Source organism: Pelodiscus sinensis, chromosome 5, assembly GCF_052426305.1.
Source record: "Pelodiscus sinensis isolate ZL-2025 chromosome 5, ASM5242630v1, whole genome shotgun sequence".
NCBI classification, from domain to species: domain Eukaryota; kingdom Metazoa; phylum Chordata; order Testudines; family Trionychidae; genus Pelodiscus; species Pelodiscus sinensis.
In genome coordinates this window covers 67,676,487-67,696,902 of record NC_143056.1, presented here as the reverse complement: position 1 = coordinate 67,696,902, position 20,416 = coordinate 67,676,487, and the positions used below count along the sequence as shown (strand labels likewise).

General features: G+C 41.8%; 1 protein-coding gene across 3 annotated transcripts in view; it reads left to right on the top strand.

Moving 5' to 3' along the window:
* RGS6 (regulator of G protein signaling 6) overlaps positions 1 to 20,416 on the top strand; it is a 472,365-nt gene that overhangs the window by 386,235 nt on the left and 65,714 nt on the right. For all 3 annotated transcript variants that reach the window (XM_075927284.2, XM_089778523.1, XM_089778524.1), the window contains exons 11-14: positions 102 to 200; positions 4,354 to 4,415; positions 10,924 to 11,034; positions 13,975 to 14,100. In XM_075927284.2, the coding sequence (XP_075783399.1) occupies positions 102 to 200; positions 4,354 to 4,415; positions 10,924 to 11,034; positions 13,975 to 14,100 (398 nt within the window). The remainder of the gene's footprint in view (positions 1 to 101; positions 201 to 4,353; positions 4,416 to 10,923; positions 11,035 to 13,974; positions 14,101 to 20,416) is intronic.

Here is a 20,416-nt window from a genome sequence, read left to right as displayed (position 1 = left end):
AGTAGAAAGTTGCTGACTCATTGATCGACTGTTTTCTTGCACAGATTTCCCTTATGTATATAACAGCAAAGTTCTGTAATTTTCCATTTAATTTGTTTCAGTCAGTATATGGGGTTACAGAAGATTCTCAGTCCCAAAGCCCTGTACATATGCCTTCCCAACCTGTACGAAAAACTACAAAAGAGGACTTCCGAAAACAAGTGAGTAGATCACCTTAGAACAACTCCTCCACGAACTGGGTACACTGTTTTCAAACAGATGTTTATATTTTGTGACAGACCTCCAGCCTTACCTCAGGGAGTCTTGTGCATCTAGGCCGTTAGTATTTGCCTCAGAGACTTGCTGGGGCCTTCAGCATAGCCTCTCGCCCTTTACTAGAGGCAAGAGTCACAACCTACAGAGCCTCCTTCATCACAGGCCTGTCAGTGGGTTAGGTGAAACCCCTCCTTAAGCCCAGTCTCCCCTCTCAGGAGAATAGTGATAGAGATGCAGCCATGTTAGTCTGGTCTAGCTGAAACAAAAGACAGGACTATGCAGCACTTTAAAGACTAAAAAGTTTGTTTATTAGGTGATGAGCTTTTGTGGGCTAGACCCACTTCCTCAGATCAATTTGTGGAAGAAAACTGGCATGACCATATATACCCAAGTGATACAATCAAAAAAAAGTGAACACATATAAAATTGACAAATCAGTTTTTAGAATGGGGCGGGTAGGTGAGAAGGGAAGGTTAGTGTCTGTGAGGTAATGATATTAGCTTCCCCAATTATCACCCCTAATATCATTACCTCACAGACACTAACATTCCCCCCCCCCCAATTCTAAAATCTGATTTGTCAATTTTATATGTGTTCAATTTTTTTTTATTGTATCACTTTAGTATATATGGTCGTGCCAATTTTCTTCCACAAATTGATCTGAGGAAGTGGGTCTGGCCCACAAAAGCTCATCACCCAATAAACCATCTTGTTAGTCTTTAAAGTGCTGCATAGTCCTGTCTTTTCTCTCAGGAGGACACTTTGTAGTGGTGGGAGAGTATTGGGGGAATCCAGGCCCACCCACTATTCCAGGTGTAAGCGGGGGAATGGTCCCGCTCTTGTGGGGAACTTTCCTGGCTTCTATACACCCCGGTGAAATGAACCAGCGAAAGGATCTGAGTCCCCGCTCCCACTTCCTTTACCCCACGGCTCCCTGATCCTGAGGGCTCCCCCTCCACTCTCCTGAGTAGCAGAGCCCTTGAAACCCCAACAAGGCTGGGCCCAGGTTTCCTGGGGCTTAATCCCTGACCTTGTAGTCACTAGGGGCAGGAGTTAGGGTGTCCCCACTCCGAGGTGCTCTCTTTACACTGCAGGCCTTCTTGGCCCAGTGATCACTTCATAAGGTTCAAAGCAAATACAATTTATTAAACATCAACTGATTAAAGAGAATAGAATAAGAAACAATGAGAATGGTTAAATGAGAACACACAGCCCTGCTCTGTAGCACAGGGACATCAACACAGCAGTCTGCAGAGTGTAAGGACAGTTCACAGTCTCTTCCTTAGAAGCCCTGGATGTGCTGCAAGGGGCTGCAGGCTGGACACGCTTGCACTGGCAGTGACCACACAGCCTCAGTCTCTAAGTGGCCAGACCCCTCTCCCAGTCCAGAGCCTTTCCCCACACTTTGCAGGTCCCAGTAGCTCACCACATCCAGCTGCAGGCTGTGCTGCTTGGCCAGTTCCAGCTCCTTGTGTTGTTTCTCTGTTCCTTTTGGCTTTCTGAGCACTGCCAGTCTGCTGCTCAACACAGGGTCTGCACTGCTTGGCCTGTCTGTGTCTGGTTCTGTCGCTGCAGGACTTCTTCTTGTACTCCTCTTTCAGCTCTCTGTCTTTGCAGGACCACTTCTGCACACAGCTTGTTTGTTCAGAGACAGAGCCAGAACAATCCCCACTTACAACCTGTCAGTCAGGCTGAGCTGGAGTGTTGACTGCTTTCCATTGTCTCTGGGGTCTGTCAGTCTCATGAACCCTTCCCCTTCTGAAGCTGGTAAACCAAAAACTCCCACAGAGTTTTAGTAAGGGGTAACAGTCCCCTTACACAGGTTTCAGTCCAGAGACCCTAAGGGTACATCCACACTGCAGTTATTTCAGAATAAGCTTCCACACTGCAGGAAAGATTCAAAATTAGTCCAAGACAGGCTTCCCTAATGTAGACGTGCTATCTCGATTTAGAGCCCCAGGAGGCACCGGGGAGTATAACTTTGAATGGCCCTGGTGAGGGGCTATTTCAAAATAGGACCAGTGGAGCATCTACACATGCCTTATTTCAAAATAACTATTTTGGAATAGGCATTATTCCTCATAGAATGAGGTTTACAGATTTCGGAATAAGCCATCCGTTATTTCAAAATTATTTTGAAATAACAGAATGGCAGTTAGGCGCTCACATTGTTATTCTGAAATAACACTAGTTATCTCAAAATAACTTTGCTGTGTACACATACCCAAAGGCTGTGGCGACATGCCATATTTCCTCCATTACCAGTGTTACAGTATTTCCCTTGGCCATTTCCCCAAATGACCTCTCCCTGTACCTTCTTCCTGGTGTCTGACTACATCCTTCCTGCCCCTCCACAGCACCTCTTCTCACTCCCAGTCCTTAGCTTGCCTTACCCTCTTTGAAGGGAACTCTTTTAAACTAGCCCTAGCAGGTCCTTAATGAGCTGTAGGTGTTTTGATTAGCCTGTCTCTCTCTTGGTTTAGCCATGCTCTTAATTGGCTCCAGGTGCCTGTCTGATTGAATTGCTCTACAGGAGTCCCTACCCTGGTCGTTCTGGGAACAGAAAACTATTTGTCCACTGGCCTGTGTGTTTACTTTCCACCAAGCTACTGTAGCCAGCTACTCTAGGATGGTCACAGTTTATTTTGAAATATCTATAGAGCCAGAAACATGCTTGATGTTTCCTGGTGCAAAATCAGAAATGTTAGGTGATGTGGGCATGCTTTGAACAAAATATCGTGTATCAAAAACTAAATATGAAAGGGAACATGCAGTTACCTTGAGATGAATGCTACAGGCCATATTCTCCTTTCCAATCAATATTGAAGAGTCCAATATTCCACTCTCCTTACCTGCTCACAGACCATATTTCCCATAAAATGTTAAAATAAATCTGAGCACAAATTTGTAAGTAATTATCTTTTTAAAAAGCTCCCAGTCATCCAATCAGAGAGCAAATGCAATGTCATGTGACCAACAACACACCACGAATAGCAAATAGACAACACAAAAAGTTTGTGAACAACCGACTCTCGGAAAATTATGTGTCCAAAATATTTGGCAAGTACTTTCAAAGAATGAATGCATTCAATGAAAATCAGGATAGGCTTGCAAGCCACCACCAAGCAAAAGGTCAACCAGATTTTAAAGACTTGTAGAGGTAGTGGACCATCTCTAGCCATGATTTTGCCTCTCCTTCAAATCATCAGGGATACTCAAAAAGTTGGTGGTATTGACAAGCGAGGAGGATGTATCCAAAGCAGCTGGAGGTTCTGCTTATTCAGTACAGCCTCCACAGGTAGGGCTTCCAAGGAATTTCCAGTCGGAATAAAGGCTGCTTTCTGTAGTAGAACCCTACAGGGGGAAGCTGGTACAGTAACACCCAAGTGTAGCAAAAGGTTGCGCAGTTGTGATCAGAGGGCATAGCCAACCGGATGAATGCGGGCAGGGAAGGGCAACATCAATATCTCTGTTCCAGCTCAAGTAATCCTGTCTCATGATTGTGTTCTCTCTAATATGTCGGAGAGAACAGATGGCTACTCCCTTGCAAACTGGTATGTCACATGAAATGCAAAGGGAGACTGCATTGTGACGCAATCGGGATGCTCCAGACAGGAGTGCCAGAACCTCTGGAGAGGCATGGGGGCAGGGAGGCCACTGGTGTCAGAACTGTGGCTCCACACATTGTTCCCTTTCCTTGCTCCCTCTCTTCCCTTGAGGCCCTGCTGCCTGGCCAGGGTAACTGGGAACTGTTTCCTATGGCACACCACCCAGGGCAGCTTGTAGGTCCAGGCTCCCTACAGCAGCCCAGGCTTGGTCCTTATAATAGCCCAGCTTCTGGGAGAAATGATGGGGAGCAGGAGGCAGGGCCCCTGGGCAAGGGTGAAGGGCTAAGGATGAACCCAGCCCTGCACTAGGAAGAGGTTACACTTTGTGGTGGGGGGAGCTGATCACCCATTGTAACCAATTTTCTGCACCTTCCCAAGGCTACTTTGCAAATGTTAAAAAGAGGGGCCCCCTGGAGTCCCTGGTTCCAGCTCTGCTGGCTCTCAGTCTGCAGGGTTGTTAATCTCTTTTAATCATCCTCTCCTTTCCCAGATAACCTTTCTGAATGTGCAGATAGACAGACACTGTTTAAAAATGTCCAAAGTAGCTGAAAGGTAAGTTTTTTAACTTGCATTATTATAATGCTCTCTGGTTGTCTTAGTGGTTCTTCATGTCAGATTATCACATTGGTCATTTTTTCTGTAAAGTTATGGTGCAAGGCCAAAGGATGATAACAGTTCCGTTTCAGTTACAGCATTTCCCAATTCATTTTGTACAAAAATAATTCGTTTTTGGTTGCTCTTTCTTCCTGTTAGCCAATGCAGCTCCAGGAGAATGAGCTGGATTCTCTTCTGATTCACACATCATGTATAAAATTGACAGTGCAATTTCAGTTACATGGCCATATTCTGCCTCCACATACAGCTTTTCAATCTCACTGAAGACCCTGAGACACTGGTCTCATCCGAGGATAGGTGTACCCCTGGAAATACAGAGGCTTTCCAAGGAGTACATCAACTCATCTAGATATGTACCTCATTTTACAGCAGGCTACATTAAAAACACTAGCAACACAAGTACAAACTGAAATTTCATACAAAGACTTGCTTATACTGCTGTATATACTGTACAGGGATATATAGGTAAATATTTTATATGCCAATCAATTTAGTTTATAATTATATGGTAAAAATGGGAAAGTAGGCAATTTTTCAGTAATAGTATTCTGTGACACTTTGGTATTTTTGTCTGATTTCATAAGCAAGCAGTTTAAATGAGGGAGTAAGCAAGACAAACCAGACTCCCAAAAGGGGTACAATAGTCTAGAAAGGCTAACAGGCACTGCTTTAAGACGTTAGGGCCACACGAATGCAAATGTCAGCACAATTTGTTCTGTAGCATCTTTATTGCTGGTGATGAAGCATGAGTCAGAAAAGAACCTGCTTGGATTTAACATCCCAGTGGGTGAGGCTGCAGGGCTGGCAGTTATAAAACAACTTAGTTACTTGTTGTTTTATAACAATGAGCAATGGAATCTTTGATACAAACAGGAGTCCCCACAATGCAATGTAGAGTTGTTTTGCAAAGCAGAACTGCACTGTAATCTAAAGCAATGGAACAATGGTCATTATATTTTATGCAGTACCAGGTGAAGGCTGGCCCTTTATTGAAAATTATTAAATAATTGAGAAACAGTGGGCATTTGCCATACTTAGAATAAATTAAAAAGACATTACCTTGCAAACTTCTGTGCTTTGCAGAATCAGCTCCTGGGTTCAACATATTTATACTGAATTAGGCAAATTAAGAAGGCGCACAGTTGAAAGTGAGTTCCCTGACGGGTCATCAAACCTAACCATTTTAATAGAAACGTATCCAATTAAAAAGGAAACATTCAAATGTTTTATGGGATCTTGCATAAATGTAATGATATTTTCCTGTATTGAAAATGGTTACATTCATGTTTATGCTCTAGGCTTTTTGAATCCTTTCTTCCCATTGGCAGTTAGCAGCTGAATGTTGTTCTTTATAGTAAAGGTCATTTTGCATCGATTTCACCAATAATGATGTTGATATCATGAGGCAGTAACTACCTACGGACAGGTAATTTGTAGACAAATAAGTTTCTTTTTTGTAGATTTTCAAGAATTGTATTAATTCTGAAGGATAAAATTGGTAGAATTCATTAATTTATTAACATTGAGGAACATACATGTTTCTCAGGTAGTCCTGAACTGTCATCATTAATAGTAGTATTTATTACTGCCAGTATTTTCAAAAGTGATTAGTTATTTTGACTGGTGCTGGTCAGGAAATAGTTTCCCATCCCATGAGAATTTAAGAGGCTTTAAGACATTTTCCTGTCCCAAACTGAGACAAGTCAAAATCTCAAACTTGTTTATAAATTGATTATCTGGAAAAAAAATTCAGATCAACTCATTCAAAATGTTTTGCTTTAATTTTAACAATTAATAATAAAAAGGGGTTTTTTTCTACTTTAACTACTTTTTTCAAACAAAAAACCCTTTTATTTAAAAATGTTATTGTTCTATTAATTTGTCTTATGCAATATGGTTATGTCAAGCCAGAGTATTCTTATTAATAATGTTCCAAGGCTTGAAAACCTCCAGGAATAACAGGTCACTTAAGTCGATAGATGTTGAAATATTCACCAGAGAAAACTATAAGACGTAATGAAAACAGATACAGTAGAACCTCAGAGCTACAAACACCTCAAGAATGGAGATAATTTGTAACTTTGAACGAAATGTCATGGCTGTTCTTTAAAAAGTTGATAACTGAGCATTGACTTAAAACAGCATTGAAACTTTACTGTGCAGAAGAAAACTGCTGTTTTCCCTTTTATTTTAGCAGTTTGTTTCACACATCACTGTACTATATTTTGGTTTAAAAAAATCTCTGCTGCTTCCTAATTACATGTTTCCAGTTGCAAATGGGGTGCATGATTGACCAATCAGTTCATAATTCTGGTATTCAGAATGTAGCAGGCATTGGAAAACAGGGAGAAAGACAAGTGTAATCCATGAAGGACAAGCGTTACTTTGGTAGGTTATTATAGGGTTACATGTTTCTTTTAGAGTCAAATCTTAAGATTTGTTCTGGAGTTTAAAAGCATGGTAAATGGGGTCTTGAAGAGAATCCCAGACATGGGGAGCTGTACTGAATGAGGTGTGAAGACCAGATCAGGAAAAAAATAATAAAGGAGTGATTAGTTATGTGGCTGGACAGAGGAGAGGGCAGATGAGAAGGAATGCGCTGATGGGAACAATAATCTGAAACAAAGAGTGGTGTCTCTTGAGTCAGCATGTAAAATGCTGAACACATGAGGACCAGTCCTGTTGAATAAGAAGATGCGTTTATTACTGTCACTGTCAGAAAAAGTCCATACTTGGAGAGATTAATTTAGCTGATGGTGAGGCAGTTTTGCATGCTTCAGCACAATGGAGACTTCTTTCCTGTGATTTCCATTAGACAGCCGAATACTGACAGCAGGACCCTGTGCGACACCAATGCATTTTTTTTAGTTCAGTATAAAGGGATTTCTGCAGTGCAGGAGGGGTGCAAGGGGACACAAGTTGCAGTGTTAGCAAGACATAATACACTAAGCCATTCCAGGTGCAGTTGATACCTGAAATTCTGACCTCATCGGGGTCTAGAACCTGGACTCCCAGCCGAAGCCCAAATGTTTACATCACAATCAAACAGAATCTTCCCCTGAGCCAGCTGGCACAGACCAGTCACACGTGTCTAATTGCAGTGCAGATACACTCTGACTCTCCTGCACAGTTGTGTTTCTCATCTGCAGCTAAATCATGAAATGTGCTGATCACTGGTGGGTCTGTCCTGCATGATGCTGAGCACTCCTGCAAGATGTTGAGCACCTTCTTTTTTTTTATTCAAAAAAAGTTGAGATTTACTATCCCAAATTGGTATGTGAACACCATCACAGTCCCGCTCTGGTGCCTCCTGCCAGCTGTCATTGGAATTAGCTCTGCTCACCAGGGTGTCCTCCCAGGACTCCAGCATCCTCTTCAGAGACATTGTCCTCCCTTTGTGCCACAATCTGTGTTCTGACATTTGGGGGACCTGCAGTCTCTGTCCAGCCTCTCTCTCGGTGGTAACTGCAGTTCATTATCCCAGAGCCACTTCCTATGCACCTCTACAACCCCCTTATACCGTTACCCCAGGGCCTTGACCTGCAGACCTTAGCCTCCCATCAGGAACTCTCTCTAGCTCCCCCTCATACCTGGCACTCCTTCCTACTGGTAGGAGCTTAGTCTTTTCCCTTCTGCTCTGCTTTGTCCTGCAATCCTTCTCATATGAGCCTGCAAGGTCAGGATTGGCTGCTCTTCTCAGCCCTGTTATAATTGGCTGCCTCTGACATAGTCTCCTTAGGGCTGCTTTTAATCCCTTTTCTGCCAGCTGCCACTTCAGAATGACAAAAAGTTAAAAAAAAAATTAAAAAGTGAACTAAAAAATTTGAAAAAATGATTCAGGCCAGCCAAAATCTTTAATTTCAACTGTTTTGTTTTTATTTTGAATATTTTCTGTTGTCCTACTTTTTTTACTTTAGTTTAAATTTTGAAATGAAACATCCTTTCAAATTGTGGATCTGGAATTTTTAGGCAGCAAGAAGTCCCTGAGCCACAAAGTGTAATGGTGGATTATAAATTGAACGTCAATCAACAATATGACACAGTTGCAAAAATGGCAGATACCATTCTGGGGTGTATTAACAGGACTGTTATATTTAAGACACAGGAAATAATTGTTCTATTCTACTTGGCAGTGGTGAGGTTTCAGCTGCAGTACTGTGTTCAGTTTTGAGCACCACACTTCAAGAAAGATGCTGACAAAATAGAGTCCGTAGGAAAGCAACAAAAGGTTCAGAAAACCTGACCATTGAGGGAAGGTTGAAGAAATTGGGTATTTAGTCTTGAGAAAAGAAGAATGAAGTGAGGAACCTGATAAGGTTTCTAATATGCTAAGAGTTGCTATTAAGAAGACAGCAATCAGTGATTCTTCATGTCCACTGATGGTAATACAAGAAGTAATTGGGTTAATCTGCACCAAGGGATATGTTGATTAGGAGTTAGGAAAAACACTCTAACTGTAAAGAACAGATAAATACTAGATTGGGGAAGCTATGGAATCTCCATCACTGGAGGTTTTTAAGAACAAATCAGTCAAATACCTGTCAGAGGTGGTCTAGGCTTACATGATCCTGCCTCAGTCCAGGTTCCTTTTGGCTCTAGGTATCCATGATTCTATGTTAATCTACCCACCACAACAATTCTTGAGGAACCAAACATTGCTCTATTGCTGTATGTGTAAGAAATATGCAGTGAAAACCACTCTCTTTCCTTCCTCCACATTTATTTCTCAGCTTGTCCCGCCCACTACTGGCTTTAGGGTTTGGATACCTTAAGTGAAGTGACTGTTACTCAGAAAATCCATCCACACCCTTCCACAGTGTTTTGAGCTTTTCTTGTTCGTACTCTGACATTGCATGAATGTGTGCTGGTAGAAAACCGTTATGTAGCGAACCATGCCTAGGGAGTTGTGAATTCCCTGCATTAATAGTACCCCTGTGAATGTGTCTGTAAGAAGTACCTCACACTATTCTTGCACCCCTCAGTGAAGCATAACCACTACATCTTCTGCTAGAATTATAATATATCATGTGAAAGGCCAAAAGCCCTAGCTTACATTTATTTTTCTTAGGATTGCCCATGCCTATAACTTCATTTAGATGAGCAATGATCCAGCTGCTGTTACTAAGTTGAATCAGCAAAAGGCACTTAGCCCATGTTGCTTTATTTAATATTAACTTATTTTTTGCTACTACTTGTGGCGCCTGCAATGCATTCTCATTATTTTATTAGGACCCATTTAACTTTCACAGCAGAGTGCACCTGATTGATTTTTTGACCTCCTCTCACATTTCCATCTCTGGGTTTGCTGCTTCTCTCTGAAATTGGATGCCACTCAACTAGATGCTGCTCCCTCCTCCAACCCCTAAGCAGTCCTGAAATGTAATTACTGAAATGAGATAAGACATCATAAGACTCAGTGCCCCAAAGAGCCATTGGTACCTGCTACATAACAAAAGTTTGTGATTTTAATGCCTTCTGCCCACATCTAGGAACAAAAAAGGGGAGGGTTGAGGAGCACGACAGGTCAGAGCAAACTTTCTGGCTTCTCTGACACTGTCAATAAAAGGTTCTTCTCATTAGAAAGACTGAAAGAACTGGGCTTGTTTAGTTTGGAAAGGAGAAGACTGAGAAGAGACGTTAGTTTTCAAGTATCTAAAAGGGTGTCACAAGGAGGAGGAAGAAAAATTGTTCTCCTTGGCCTCTGATGATAGGACAAGACAATGGGCCTAAACTGCAGCAAGGGAGGTTTGGGTTGGACATTAGGAAAAACTTCCTAACTGTCAGAATGGTTAAACACTGGAATAAAAATAGCCTAGGGATGTCGTGGAATCTCTATCACTAGAGATATTTCAGAGCAGGTTAGATAGACATCTTTCAGGGATGATCTAGGTGGTACTGGGTCCTGCTGTGAGAACAGGGGACTGGACTCGATGACCTCTTGAGGTCCCTTCCAGTTCTAGAGTTCTATGATTCTATGATTATTTATTTAAAAATGTCTACAATTACTCAGTGGATAGCATTAAATGAATAAATGAATTTCCGTTAACTGTGTTCATCTTCATGTTGTGATTCCCCTCTCCCCCACTGTAGTTATTTCACTGATCAAGTTTTACTCACAAAAATGTTTCCATAAGGGAATTCTCGAGATGTTTTTGCAAGTATATGTGGAAACCACTTTTTAAATTTGCATCTTCAGTTATTTGCCCAGGAAGTGTTTTCATATTCATTCAGTCAAGGCATAGAAACTATGACATGTGCTTTACCTACCCTGTCATAATAAAGCACTATTTCCATGTATGAGTGGTGGCACGGGGCAAAGCAGTGAGTGCCTGTTGGAAAATCTGACCAACATGTAAAACTAAATGGAAAATTCTTAACTGTAGATCGCCAGTTCACATGTTTGCATCTAGGCCACTTTCTTTTCTTTTTTTTTCCACTGTCCTAGTTTAATAACTTACTCAGACCAGTACATTGAATATGATCCATTTATAACTACTGCTGAACCTTCCAATCCCTGGATAAGTGATGACACTACTTTATGGGACATAGAAATGAGGTAAGAAGGGGAAATTCCATGGGAATTATAAATAATCTTAAAGCAGTCCTTTCATTGTATTTGTATTGAGCTCCTCTTATGCTCCATATTGACAGTAGGTTAGGTATGCATGTAAGTGCAGAAGTCATACATGCTTGCAAGAAATAAGGGCTTATGATAACTTTTCTTTTCATGAGTTATATTAGATGGCCACAGAGGGTTGGGCCTTTCTTGTTTGTTTTGGTATTCTATGATATGTAATAAATATGTAAAAATGTAAAGGAAATAATCTAGTTGTGATTCTCCACTGCCATGCACATTCTGTACTTGTTTACATCCTTGAGAAATGGGGGTGCAATTTTGTTAAATCAAAATGGTTATGTGGGTCAAACCCACTTTGCACAGGAGTGAATGACTGCCCAAGATGGAAGGCAGAATAAAGTCAAGCCCAGTGTCTGTCTTTATTCTGCTTGATAGTAGCACTTGGGACTAGCATCTTCACACCTAAGCATAGGTTTAGCAGTATAGAGCAGCTCTGAATGTGGCCTTAGAATACCAGGTTCCTGCCTCCCCAGATGATTAACACACACCATTGGTCACATTACTATAGCCCAGTTCAGATATCATGGTAATTAGGCACCATCCACTTCTCTGAAGCCCTTGCTCTTACCGTGTGACTACTGAATTGGCATTCGTACTCAGGACCAAATATGACCAGAGTGTGATATTAAAATAGTCAAATATTGGACAGGAGAGCTCCAAATTCACTCCAGTCAGTTTCATACCTGACTATATGTGAGACCTATGGTAAAATCTGATCCTTGCAACTCAGAGGTTAAAAAAAAAATCCTCGGGCTGCCTTTGGAGAGCCAGTGTATGCTGAATCATGGCTATTTATGGGGAGTAGCAGCCTGACATCAAATTCTGTTCTAAAACAAATCTGAGGACATAGCAAATGGGCATTTGTTACCTTTCCTTCTGCGAAAGGTACCTCCCCACTTTCACTCAATTGCCCACAGGAACCAGTTGTCCATTTCTTAATCCCAACTTCCCTTGTGTTTTATTTCGTGACGCCCTGGACTTTTAAAAAATCTGTTTCACGTTTTAGATTTTGCTTCCCCTGAAAGATCCTGATGCAATTTTAATCTTCTTGACTGGGTTTGTATGGAATACACAGCCATAGATGTAGCAAAATACCCCTCTGAGGTAAACAGAATGCTGGTACGCTGGTTCCTGACATTATATTAACACTGTCTCCCTAAGTGGTCAGCACAGTGTTTCCTGATAGACTTATGTGCTCCTGAGGACTATGATGTCAGTGCTATGTATGAACATAAAAGAAATGCCTCACTGCCACTAGAGTCTCAGGTCAAGTTCATGGAGATGATTCTCCTGGTGGTGAATGTGAGAAGATGATATTGCTGAGAGATGGGAGAACAGCTTGAGAAATCCATTTTACTCTCTACTCCCAGAGCATTAGCTGCATCTGCATTTAGATGCAACTTGTTTAAATAATTTGGAATGCTGATGCTCCCTGCTGCCCCTTTTTTCAAGAAAATGATCTTATTCACATCCCATTCAAACCAAGCATGTGTTGGCAAAGGCCTACCTATCTTAATTTATGCATCTACTGTGACGCTGCCACTAGTCCTTTTTGGAACCCCATACTCTGGGAAATGCAACAGAATTTAAATACTACCAGTCTCAGCAACCATGCTGTATTTTAATGAATGCCTCTTATTTGGTACCTAACATCATTTCCCCCTTAATCAGAGACTCCTCAAACATTTTCATCGTGTGGGCCACATTTGAATTCAATGCTGTTTCCCCAGACACATCTCTTCTAATTTGCAGTAGCAGACACCACTTCTTCCCATTTGCAAATACACAATATCCCTGATGTAACTATAGGAATTACTTCCATGGAACAGTAACATTAGGGAAGTATTTTGGAGAGGCTTTTTCAAAGGTGACTAATGTGCTTCCATTTTTGGATGTCCAACTTAAGACCCCTTAAAAAGGCTTGATTTTCAGACAATTGGGTTCCCTTTGAAGTGTATCCAGTTGAGCACTGAGAAAAATCACTAATCACCTTTAAATATCTTGGCCTTACCGTATTTTAAGCTAGTTTGTAATGCAGTCTTACCATTGAAAATGAGAAGACACCTGAACCATGCGACCCACTCCAGCTCTTTGTAGACCAGCAGTGGTTTGTGCACCACAATATAAAGAGCTCTGCCTTGTAGAATAAGAAGTTACTAAGAAACATGTGGTGTTTGCAATGTTACTGGCGCCATTCTTGGCCCAGGATGGTAGAGAAACAAGGAGGGTGAAGTAATCTTTTACTGGATCAACTTCTGCTCATGAGTGAGACAGACTTTTTGAGCAAGGAAGCATGTTGTTCTCACCAGCAGAAGTTGGTCTAATGAAATATATTTCCTCAACTGCCATGTGTCTTTAAGAAATATGTGAAAAAAGTGCATGATCAATAATCATGCAAGGATCATACACTGTGAAAAACATCCATCATCTTGTGCTATGAATAAAACATTGTATGGGAAGGTGGCCCTTCAAACATCAGCATTGTCCTATATCTTCCATACTCTGTCTTGACTCTCCTCCTCCCACAACAACACTTAAACTTGTATTTCTCCTTTCAGAACATCTTTAAGGTGATATGCCACTCTGGTTCTGTCTGTTACAGGATTTTGTATTGGCTCACATCTCCTTAATATATAAGCACCTCCCAGGTTAATAAATTTGCCATAGCAAGGACTCTAGCATCCAGTTCTTCTTCTTTTCAAACGGTATATGGCAGCCTCCATTTGTGTGCGTTACTAATGCAGCCTCACCCTCAGCTGATTTGTCATGCTTTTGGCTAGAGTCACTTGGTATTCAGCCTTTTTGGACCACAGGTGAACATGCATTCACTCTTAACTTTCCTTTCCCTCACCTTAACAGCAAAGAGCCCAGCCAACAGCGTGTGAAAAGATGGGGCTTCTCTATAGATGAGGTGCTGAAGGATCCAGTGGGGAGAGATCTGTTCCTTCGTTTTCTGGAGTCAGAATTCAGTTCTGAAAACCTCAGGTAAAAACACTCCAATTGAGCTGTATGCACAGATCTGCACTCATGCTTGAAACCAAATCCTGCCATCTTGACTCAGGCAAAACCTCTCGCCGAAGTCTATAGGAGTAAAGACTGAGTGAGACTATAATAAACCTGCAGCTTGCAAAGGTTGAACATTGTGATGAAACAGGACCAACAAGTGGGTTCATATACAATAAATAGTGCAGAGCTTACAGAAGAAGCAGTATGTGATGATATAATTAGAGAATGTCATAAAGCACACAGAGAAGGGGGCCAAATTAAGGTTGCATAATGATGTGAGGCAGTGGTATTATGTCCTGATTTGTTGTCATTTTTGGTGAAGTTCAGGATCAAATTCACAGTGCTTTATGCCTAAAGCTAGCTTCATGTGTTCAACACTTTGGTTTGCCACATCTGGAATCCTGGCATCACCCAATTAATCCAGCAGGGAAGATATAGAAAACTGGGGCTGTTAAAAAGGGGAGAGCCCATGTTTCACCTACCTTACACATATCTGCAATCAGAGGAAATGACAGGCTAGAAAGGGACATCATAGTTTATTGGGATTTTAGTAAAAACATAATCCTTAATTTTCCTTAAAGTAAATAGATTAAATAATTCATATAACATGAAATGGGATGTGACAAACTCCTGAACTATTAGCCCATATTTTTGTGAAGAATAGCAGAAACAAAACCTATTCTTTGACAAGAGTAAAATTATACAATCTTCAACAATTTTTAATCTCATTAAATAGTTCCCCATAGGTATGCATAATGGAAACACAGTCCATAGGAGGAATGCAGTCCGAAAGCAAATGTAGAGTACTGTTTATATTCTGGGCACTTGTGTAATATTTCTAACACAGAGCCAAGCTGTGCAGTCCTTGAATATGTAAAATCCCCATAGATTTCCCTACAGTATTTTCTTTACAGTAAACACCACTGTGTAATGGGAAATGTAAGCCACAAAAAATAAGGTATGGCTTTTAGAGACTAAAAGTCAGGAAATTAAAGCTGCAAATTCCAGGTTTGGTGAGCTGCACAAAATGGGTGGTGATCTCATTTACTAACTCAAGTGCAGGAGGGTAAGGATAAGAGTCGCCAAGAGACTGTAACTGCATTTGAAGATTGAAGATGGCTGCAAATTCCTGTATGTTTCTATGGCTTAATTTTATGTTTCTAAAGATTCAGGAATGAGGAAACAGCTGTTAGTGGAATCCAGTGAAAATAGACAGATGTGCACATTCCAGATTACATCATCACAGTGGCCATCAAATATTACTCTTGTTGGCAATCTCAGTATAGTGGCCAAGAGCTGAGTGGACATAGAGACTGAATTACCCTTTCTCATTAACACAGTCCCTCTAGTATAACGTTACAGCATGTTGGCAGGGCAATATTGGGCAGCTTGCATTTATGCTGCCAACATAATATCTGTTTTGAGGATACGAAAGAGAATTAAATAGTGCCCCAGTCTCATCAAGTGTAAAATAATGTAGTTTTGAAATCAATGGAATGACTCCGCTTTCCACCAGCTTAAGAACCTAACCCACTGTCTTTCACTGGCTCTACATTTGTGCAGTTGTTTTTCGAACTGTAAGAATGAAATATGAATGAAGTGAGTGAGTAATCCAGACATTATAGCTCTAGGTTAGTGCATGAAAAAAGTGAAAATGACTGGAAAATGTTTTAACTTATAGGAAAACTGAATCAAATGAGAAATCTTTAAAAAAAAAGAATAGCATAAACATTAAAAATTACAATTTTCAATTTTTTTTTTACTTTTAATAATCTAAGTTATTTTGTAACACAACAAAGGCATTATTTTAAAATGACTATTAACCTATAAAACTCCTTTAAGTGGCTAAGAACTTTTACATTTTCTTTGCAGCTTCGGGGGGTTACTGAGTTAGTCTGTACAGGATAAACTTAAAAAACAACAAATGGTCTGGTAGCACTTTAAAGACTAACAAAACATGTAGATGGTATCATGAGCTTTCGTGGGCACTCCGGTCATCTGAAGAAATGGGCTGTGTCCACAAAAGCTCATAATACCATCTACATGTTTGGTTAGTCTTTAAGGTGCTACTAGACCATTTGTTGTTTTTTAAGTTTATCTTCTTTGCAGTTAGGTACGTTTGTGTTCTTGTTCTAGCAAGTAATCTGCCATAATGAAACATGAGTTAGATCTTTTTCATTTAAATATGATGCGTTACTCAGATTCCTTCTGTGAAATGCAGTAATGCTTGGACTAATGGAGGGCAGAATGTTTGCCCTGGCAAGTGTGCCTACTCTCATTAATCCAGAGGGCATCATAATTAGAAACTAAGTTGTTACCTTTCCGTATCACCACCATCACTCCTCATGTGATAGGTATTCTCCTTAACCTTGAGGTTAAGCCTATATATGTGCAAAAGGGAAAAAGGCCTGTGAGGTGTGCCAGGAAAGGAGGGATTGTATTGACCAGTGCTGGAAAATAAGAGTGAAGGAAGAGAAGGGAATTCCTGTGGGTTGACTTGTGTTAACTTCTACTTTAAGGCAAGGATTTTACTGATGATGCATTCTGCACATTTGGCCATGTAAAAGAAAAATAACCCCCCCCCCCCAGGCTACATTTCTTTTGTTGTGAGAAATGTAGCCTAGTTGTCCCCTTCTCATTTTGCTTTCTTTATAATAATCATAAAATCATAGAATACTAGGACTGGACAGACCTCGAGAGGTCATCGAGTCCAGTCCCCTGCCCTCATGGCAGGACCAAATACTGCCTAGACCATCCCTGATAGACATTTATCTAACCTACTCTTAAATATCTCCAGAGATGGAGATTCCACAACCTCCCTGGGCAATTTATTCCAGTGTTTGACTACCCTGACAATTAGGAACTTTTTCCTAATGTCCAACCTACACCTCCCTTGCTGCAGTTTTAAGCCCATTGCTTCTTGTTCTATCCTCAGAGGCCAAGATGAACAAGTTTTCTCCCTCCTCCTTATGACACCCTTTTAGATACCTGAAAACTGCTATCATGTCCCCCCTCAGTCTTCTTTTTTCCAAACTAAACAAACCCAATTCTTTCAGCCTTCCTTCTTAGGTCATGTTCTCTAGACCTTTAATCATTCTAGTTGCTCTTCTCTGGACCCTCTCCAATTTCTCCACATCTTTCTTGAAATGCAGTGCCCAGAACTGGACACAATACTCCAACTGAAGCTTAACCAGCGCAGAGTAGAGCAGAAGAATGACTTCTCGTGTCTTGCTCACAACACACCTGTTATTGCATCCCAGAATCATGTTTGGGTTTTTTGTACCACAGCATCACACTGCTGACTCATACTCAGCTTGTGGTCCACTATAACCCTAGATCCCTTTCTGCCATACTCCTTCCTAGACAGTCGTTTCCCATTCTGTATATGTGAAACTGATTGTTCCTTCCTAAGTGGAGAACTTTGCATTTGTCTTTATTAAACTTCATCCTGTTTCCCTCAGACCATTTCTCCAATTTGTCCAGATCATTTTGAATTATGACCCTATCCTCCAAAGCAGTCGCAACCCCTCCCAGCTTGGTATCATCTGCAAACTTAATAAGCGTACTTTCTATGCCAGTATCTAAATCGTTGATGAACATATTGAACAGAGCCGGTCCCAAAACAGACCCCTGCAGAACCCAATTGTTATACCTTTCCAACAGGATTGTGAACCATTAATAACTACTCTCTGAGTACGGTTATCTAGCCAGTTATGCATCCACCTTATAGTATCCCCAACTAAGTTGTATTTGTCTAGTTTATTGATAAGAATATCATGCAAGACCGTATCAAACGCCTTACTAAAGTCTAGGTATACCACATCCACCGCTTCTCCTTTATCCACAAGACTCGTTATCCTATCAAAGAAAGCTATCAGATTGGTTTGACAGGATTTGTTCTTTACAAATCCATGCTGGCTGTTCCCTATCACCTTGCCACCTTCCAAGTGTTTACAGATGAATTCCTTAATTACTTGCTCCATTATCTTCCCTGGCATGGAAGTTAAACTAAATGGTCTGTAGTTTCCTGGGTTGTTCTTATTTCCCTTTTTATAAATGGGCACTATATTTGCCTTTTTCCAGTCTTCTGGAATCTCTGCTTTCTCCCATGATTTTCCAAAGATGATAGCTAGAGGAAAATCATGGGAAAATAATGTGCTAGCATTCTCTACACTTTGTTGATGCATGGAGCACATTGTGAGGAACTCCACCAAGAACACAGTGCAGAGTCCTATGAACAATTATTTGGATATATAATAAAAATATGAATATACTTAGTGTTGTATAGTGGCTTTCACACAAGTTATCCCACAGCCTAACAGAGTTAAACAACAGTTTACAGACTAGATCTGGGGCCTGCATAGGGATCCACTAACACAGACCCTTGACTCCAGTGGGACTCCACACAAACACAGGGGTCCATATTGGCAGATGCTCATGCTGTCTGAGGCCTTTTGATAATAACTAAGGGTATGTCTACACTACCCCGCTAGTTCGAACTAGCGGGGTAATGTATGCATACCGAACTTACTAATGAAGCCCGGGATTTGAATTTCCCGGGCTTCATTAGCATAAAGCCGGTGCCGCCATTTTTAAAAGCCGGCTAGTGCGAACCCCGTGCCACGCGGCTACACGCTCGTGGAACGAGGAGTACAGATGGTTCGGAATGGCTACGTAGTTCGAACTATCTAGCCCGTGCCGTGTGTAGCCGCGCGGCACGGGGTTCGCACTAGCCGGCTTTTAAAAATGGCGGCGCCGGCTTTATGCTAATGAAGCCCGGGAAATTCAAATCCCGGGCTTCATTAGCAAGTTCGGTATGCATACATTACCCCGCTAGTTCGAACTAGCGGGGTAGTGTAGACATACCCTAACAGAAGGAGAGAAAAAAGAAGACATATTCAATAAAAATGGGATGGATTGCAGAAGGCTCTTGCATCAAGAGTGGTGTGGAATATTGTGGAGGAACAGAAGAAAGGCTAGTGCTAGACATTAAAATGATCAGGCAAAATGTATAGTTGTACTTATTAGTGAATGTTGGAGAAGTTGCAAGTAATTTCTTTAGGATGAATGATTATTTAATGCTGCACACTTGCTAGAAAATTCCCACATGCAGCCATTCTTTAAAGACCCTGCATCCAATAGATGTGTGCAGTAATCATAGTGCGTGTCAGTTGGAAAGAGAGATAAAAGGAATCATGGGAAACACCAGGAGGAAAAGGAAAATTGTACACCTGACCACAGACCTAAATAGATGGCACATCCATCCTTTGAATGAAACATCAAAAATTGGAGGGAGGGTTAATTGAAACCCCAATTTTCTATTGAATAGAAACTTTGGGTGGGAAATTTTTGACAAGCCCTCACATTTGCACCAAAATAGAATGGCACTAGCAGACTTACCCAGCGTTGCCCAGGTCCTTCAGGGCAGGGCAGGCCCTTGGGGATGTGGCGGCGGGGGGGGAGGGGAAGTGCAGGGGCATATCTCTCTCCCCCAGCACCCCTCTTGCCTACCTAGGGCTTGTTTTCCTCACACATACACCCCAAAACACCCCCAACCACCCGAGGTCTATTCTCCCCTCCAGGTCATCCCCTGGAGAAAGGGTTTGGCGTGGTGGGGGGCTACTTACCTGTGTTCTGGCAGGTAAGATAGCAGAGCCCCAGCCCTGCTGGCCATTCCCTTGATGGTAGAGCTGCTCCAGTGGCCACTCTGCAGGATAACTCTCCCCTGTGGGCTTGCTGGCCACAATGTCCACTCTCATATCCTGTCCCTTGGAGCAGCAGCCCCTCCCTTTGCATATTATGGAAATCTGTCCTTTTCCTGGGGTGTTCACAACCAAACCCTGACCTTGCTTTAAGTGAGGAGAGGAGGAAGTGGCATACCAAATTTGGTGGGACTAGTTCTTACTATTTAGGAGGAGTTCTTGAACAAACAGATGCACAGACATACGCACAGACAGACAGATGCTCTCTCTCTCTGGGTATGTCTACACTACCCCGCTAGTTCGAACTAGCAGGGTAATGTATGCATACCGAACTTGCTAATGAAGCCCGGGATTTGAATTTCCCGGGCTTCATTAGCATAAGCGGGGAGCCGCCATTTTTAAATCCCCGCTGCTCGAACCCCGTGCAGCGCGGCTACACGGGGCTCGAACTAGGTAGTTCGGACTAGGTGCCTATTCCGAACTACCGTTACTCCTCGTGAAACGAGGTGTACCGGTAGTTCGGAATAGGCACCCTAGTCCGAACTACCTAGTTCGAGCCCCGTGTAGCCGCGCTGCACGGGGTTCGAGCAGCG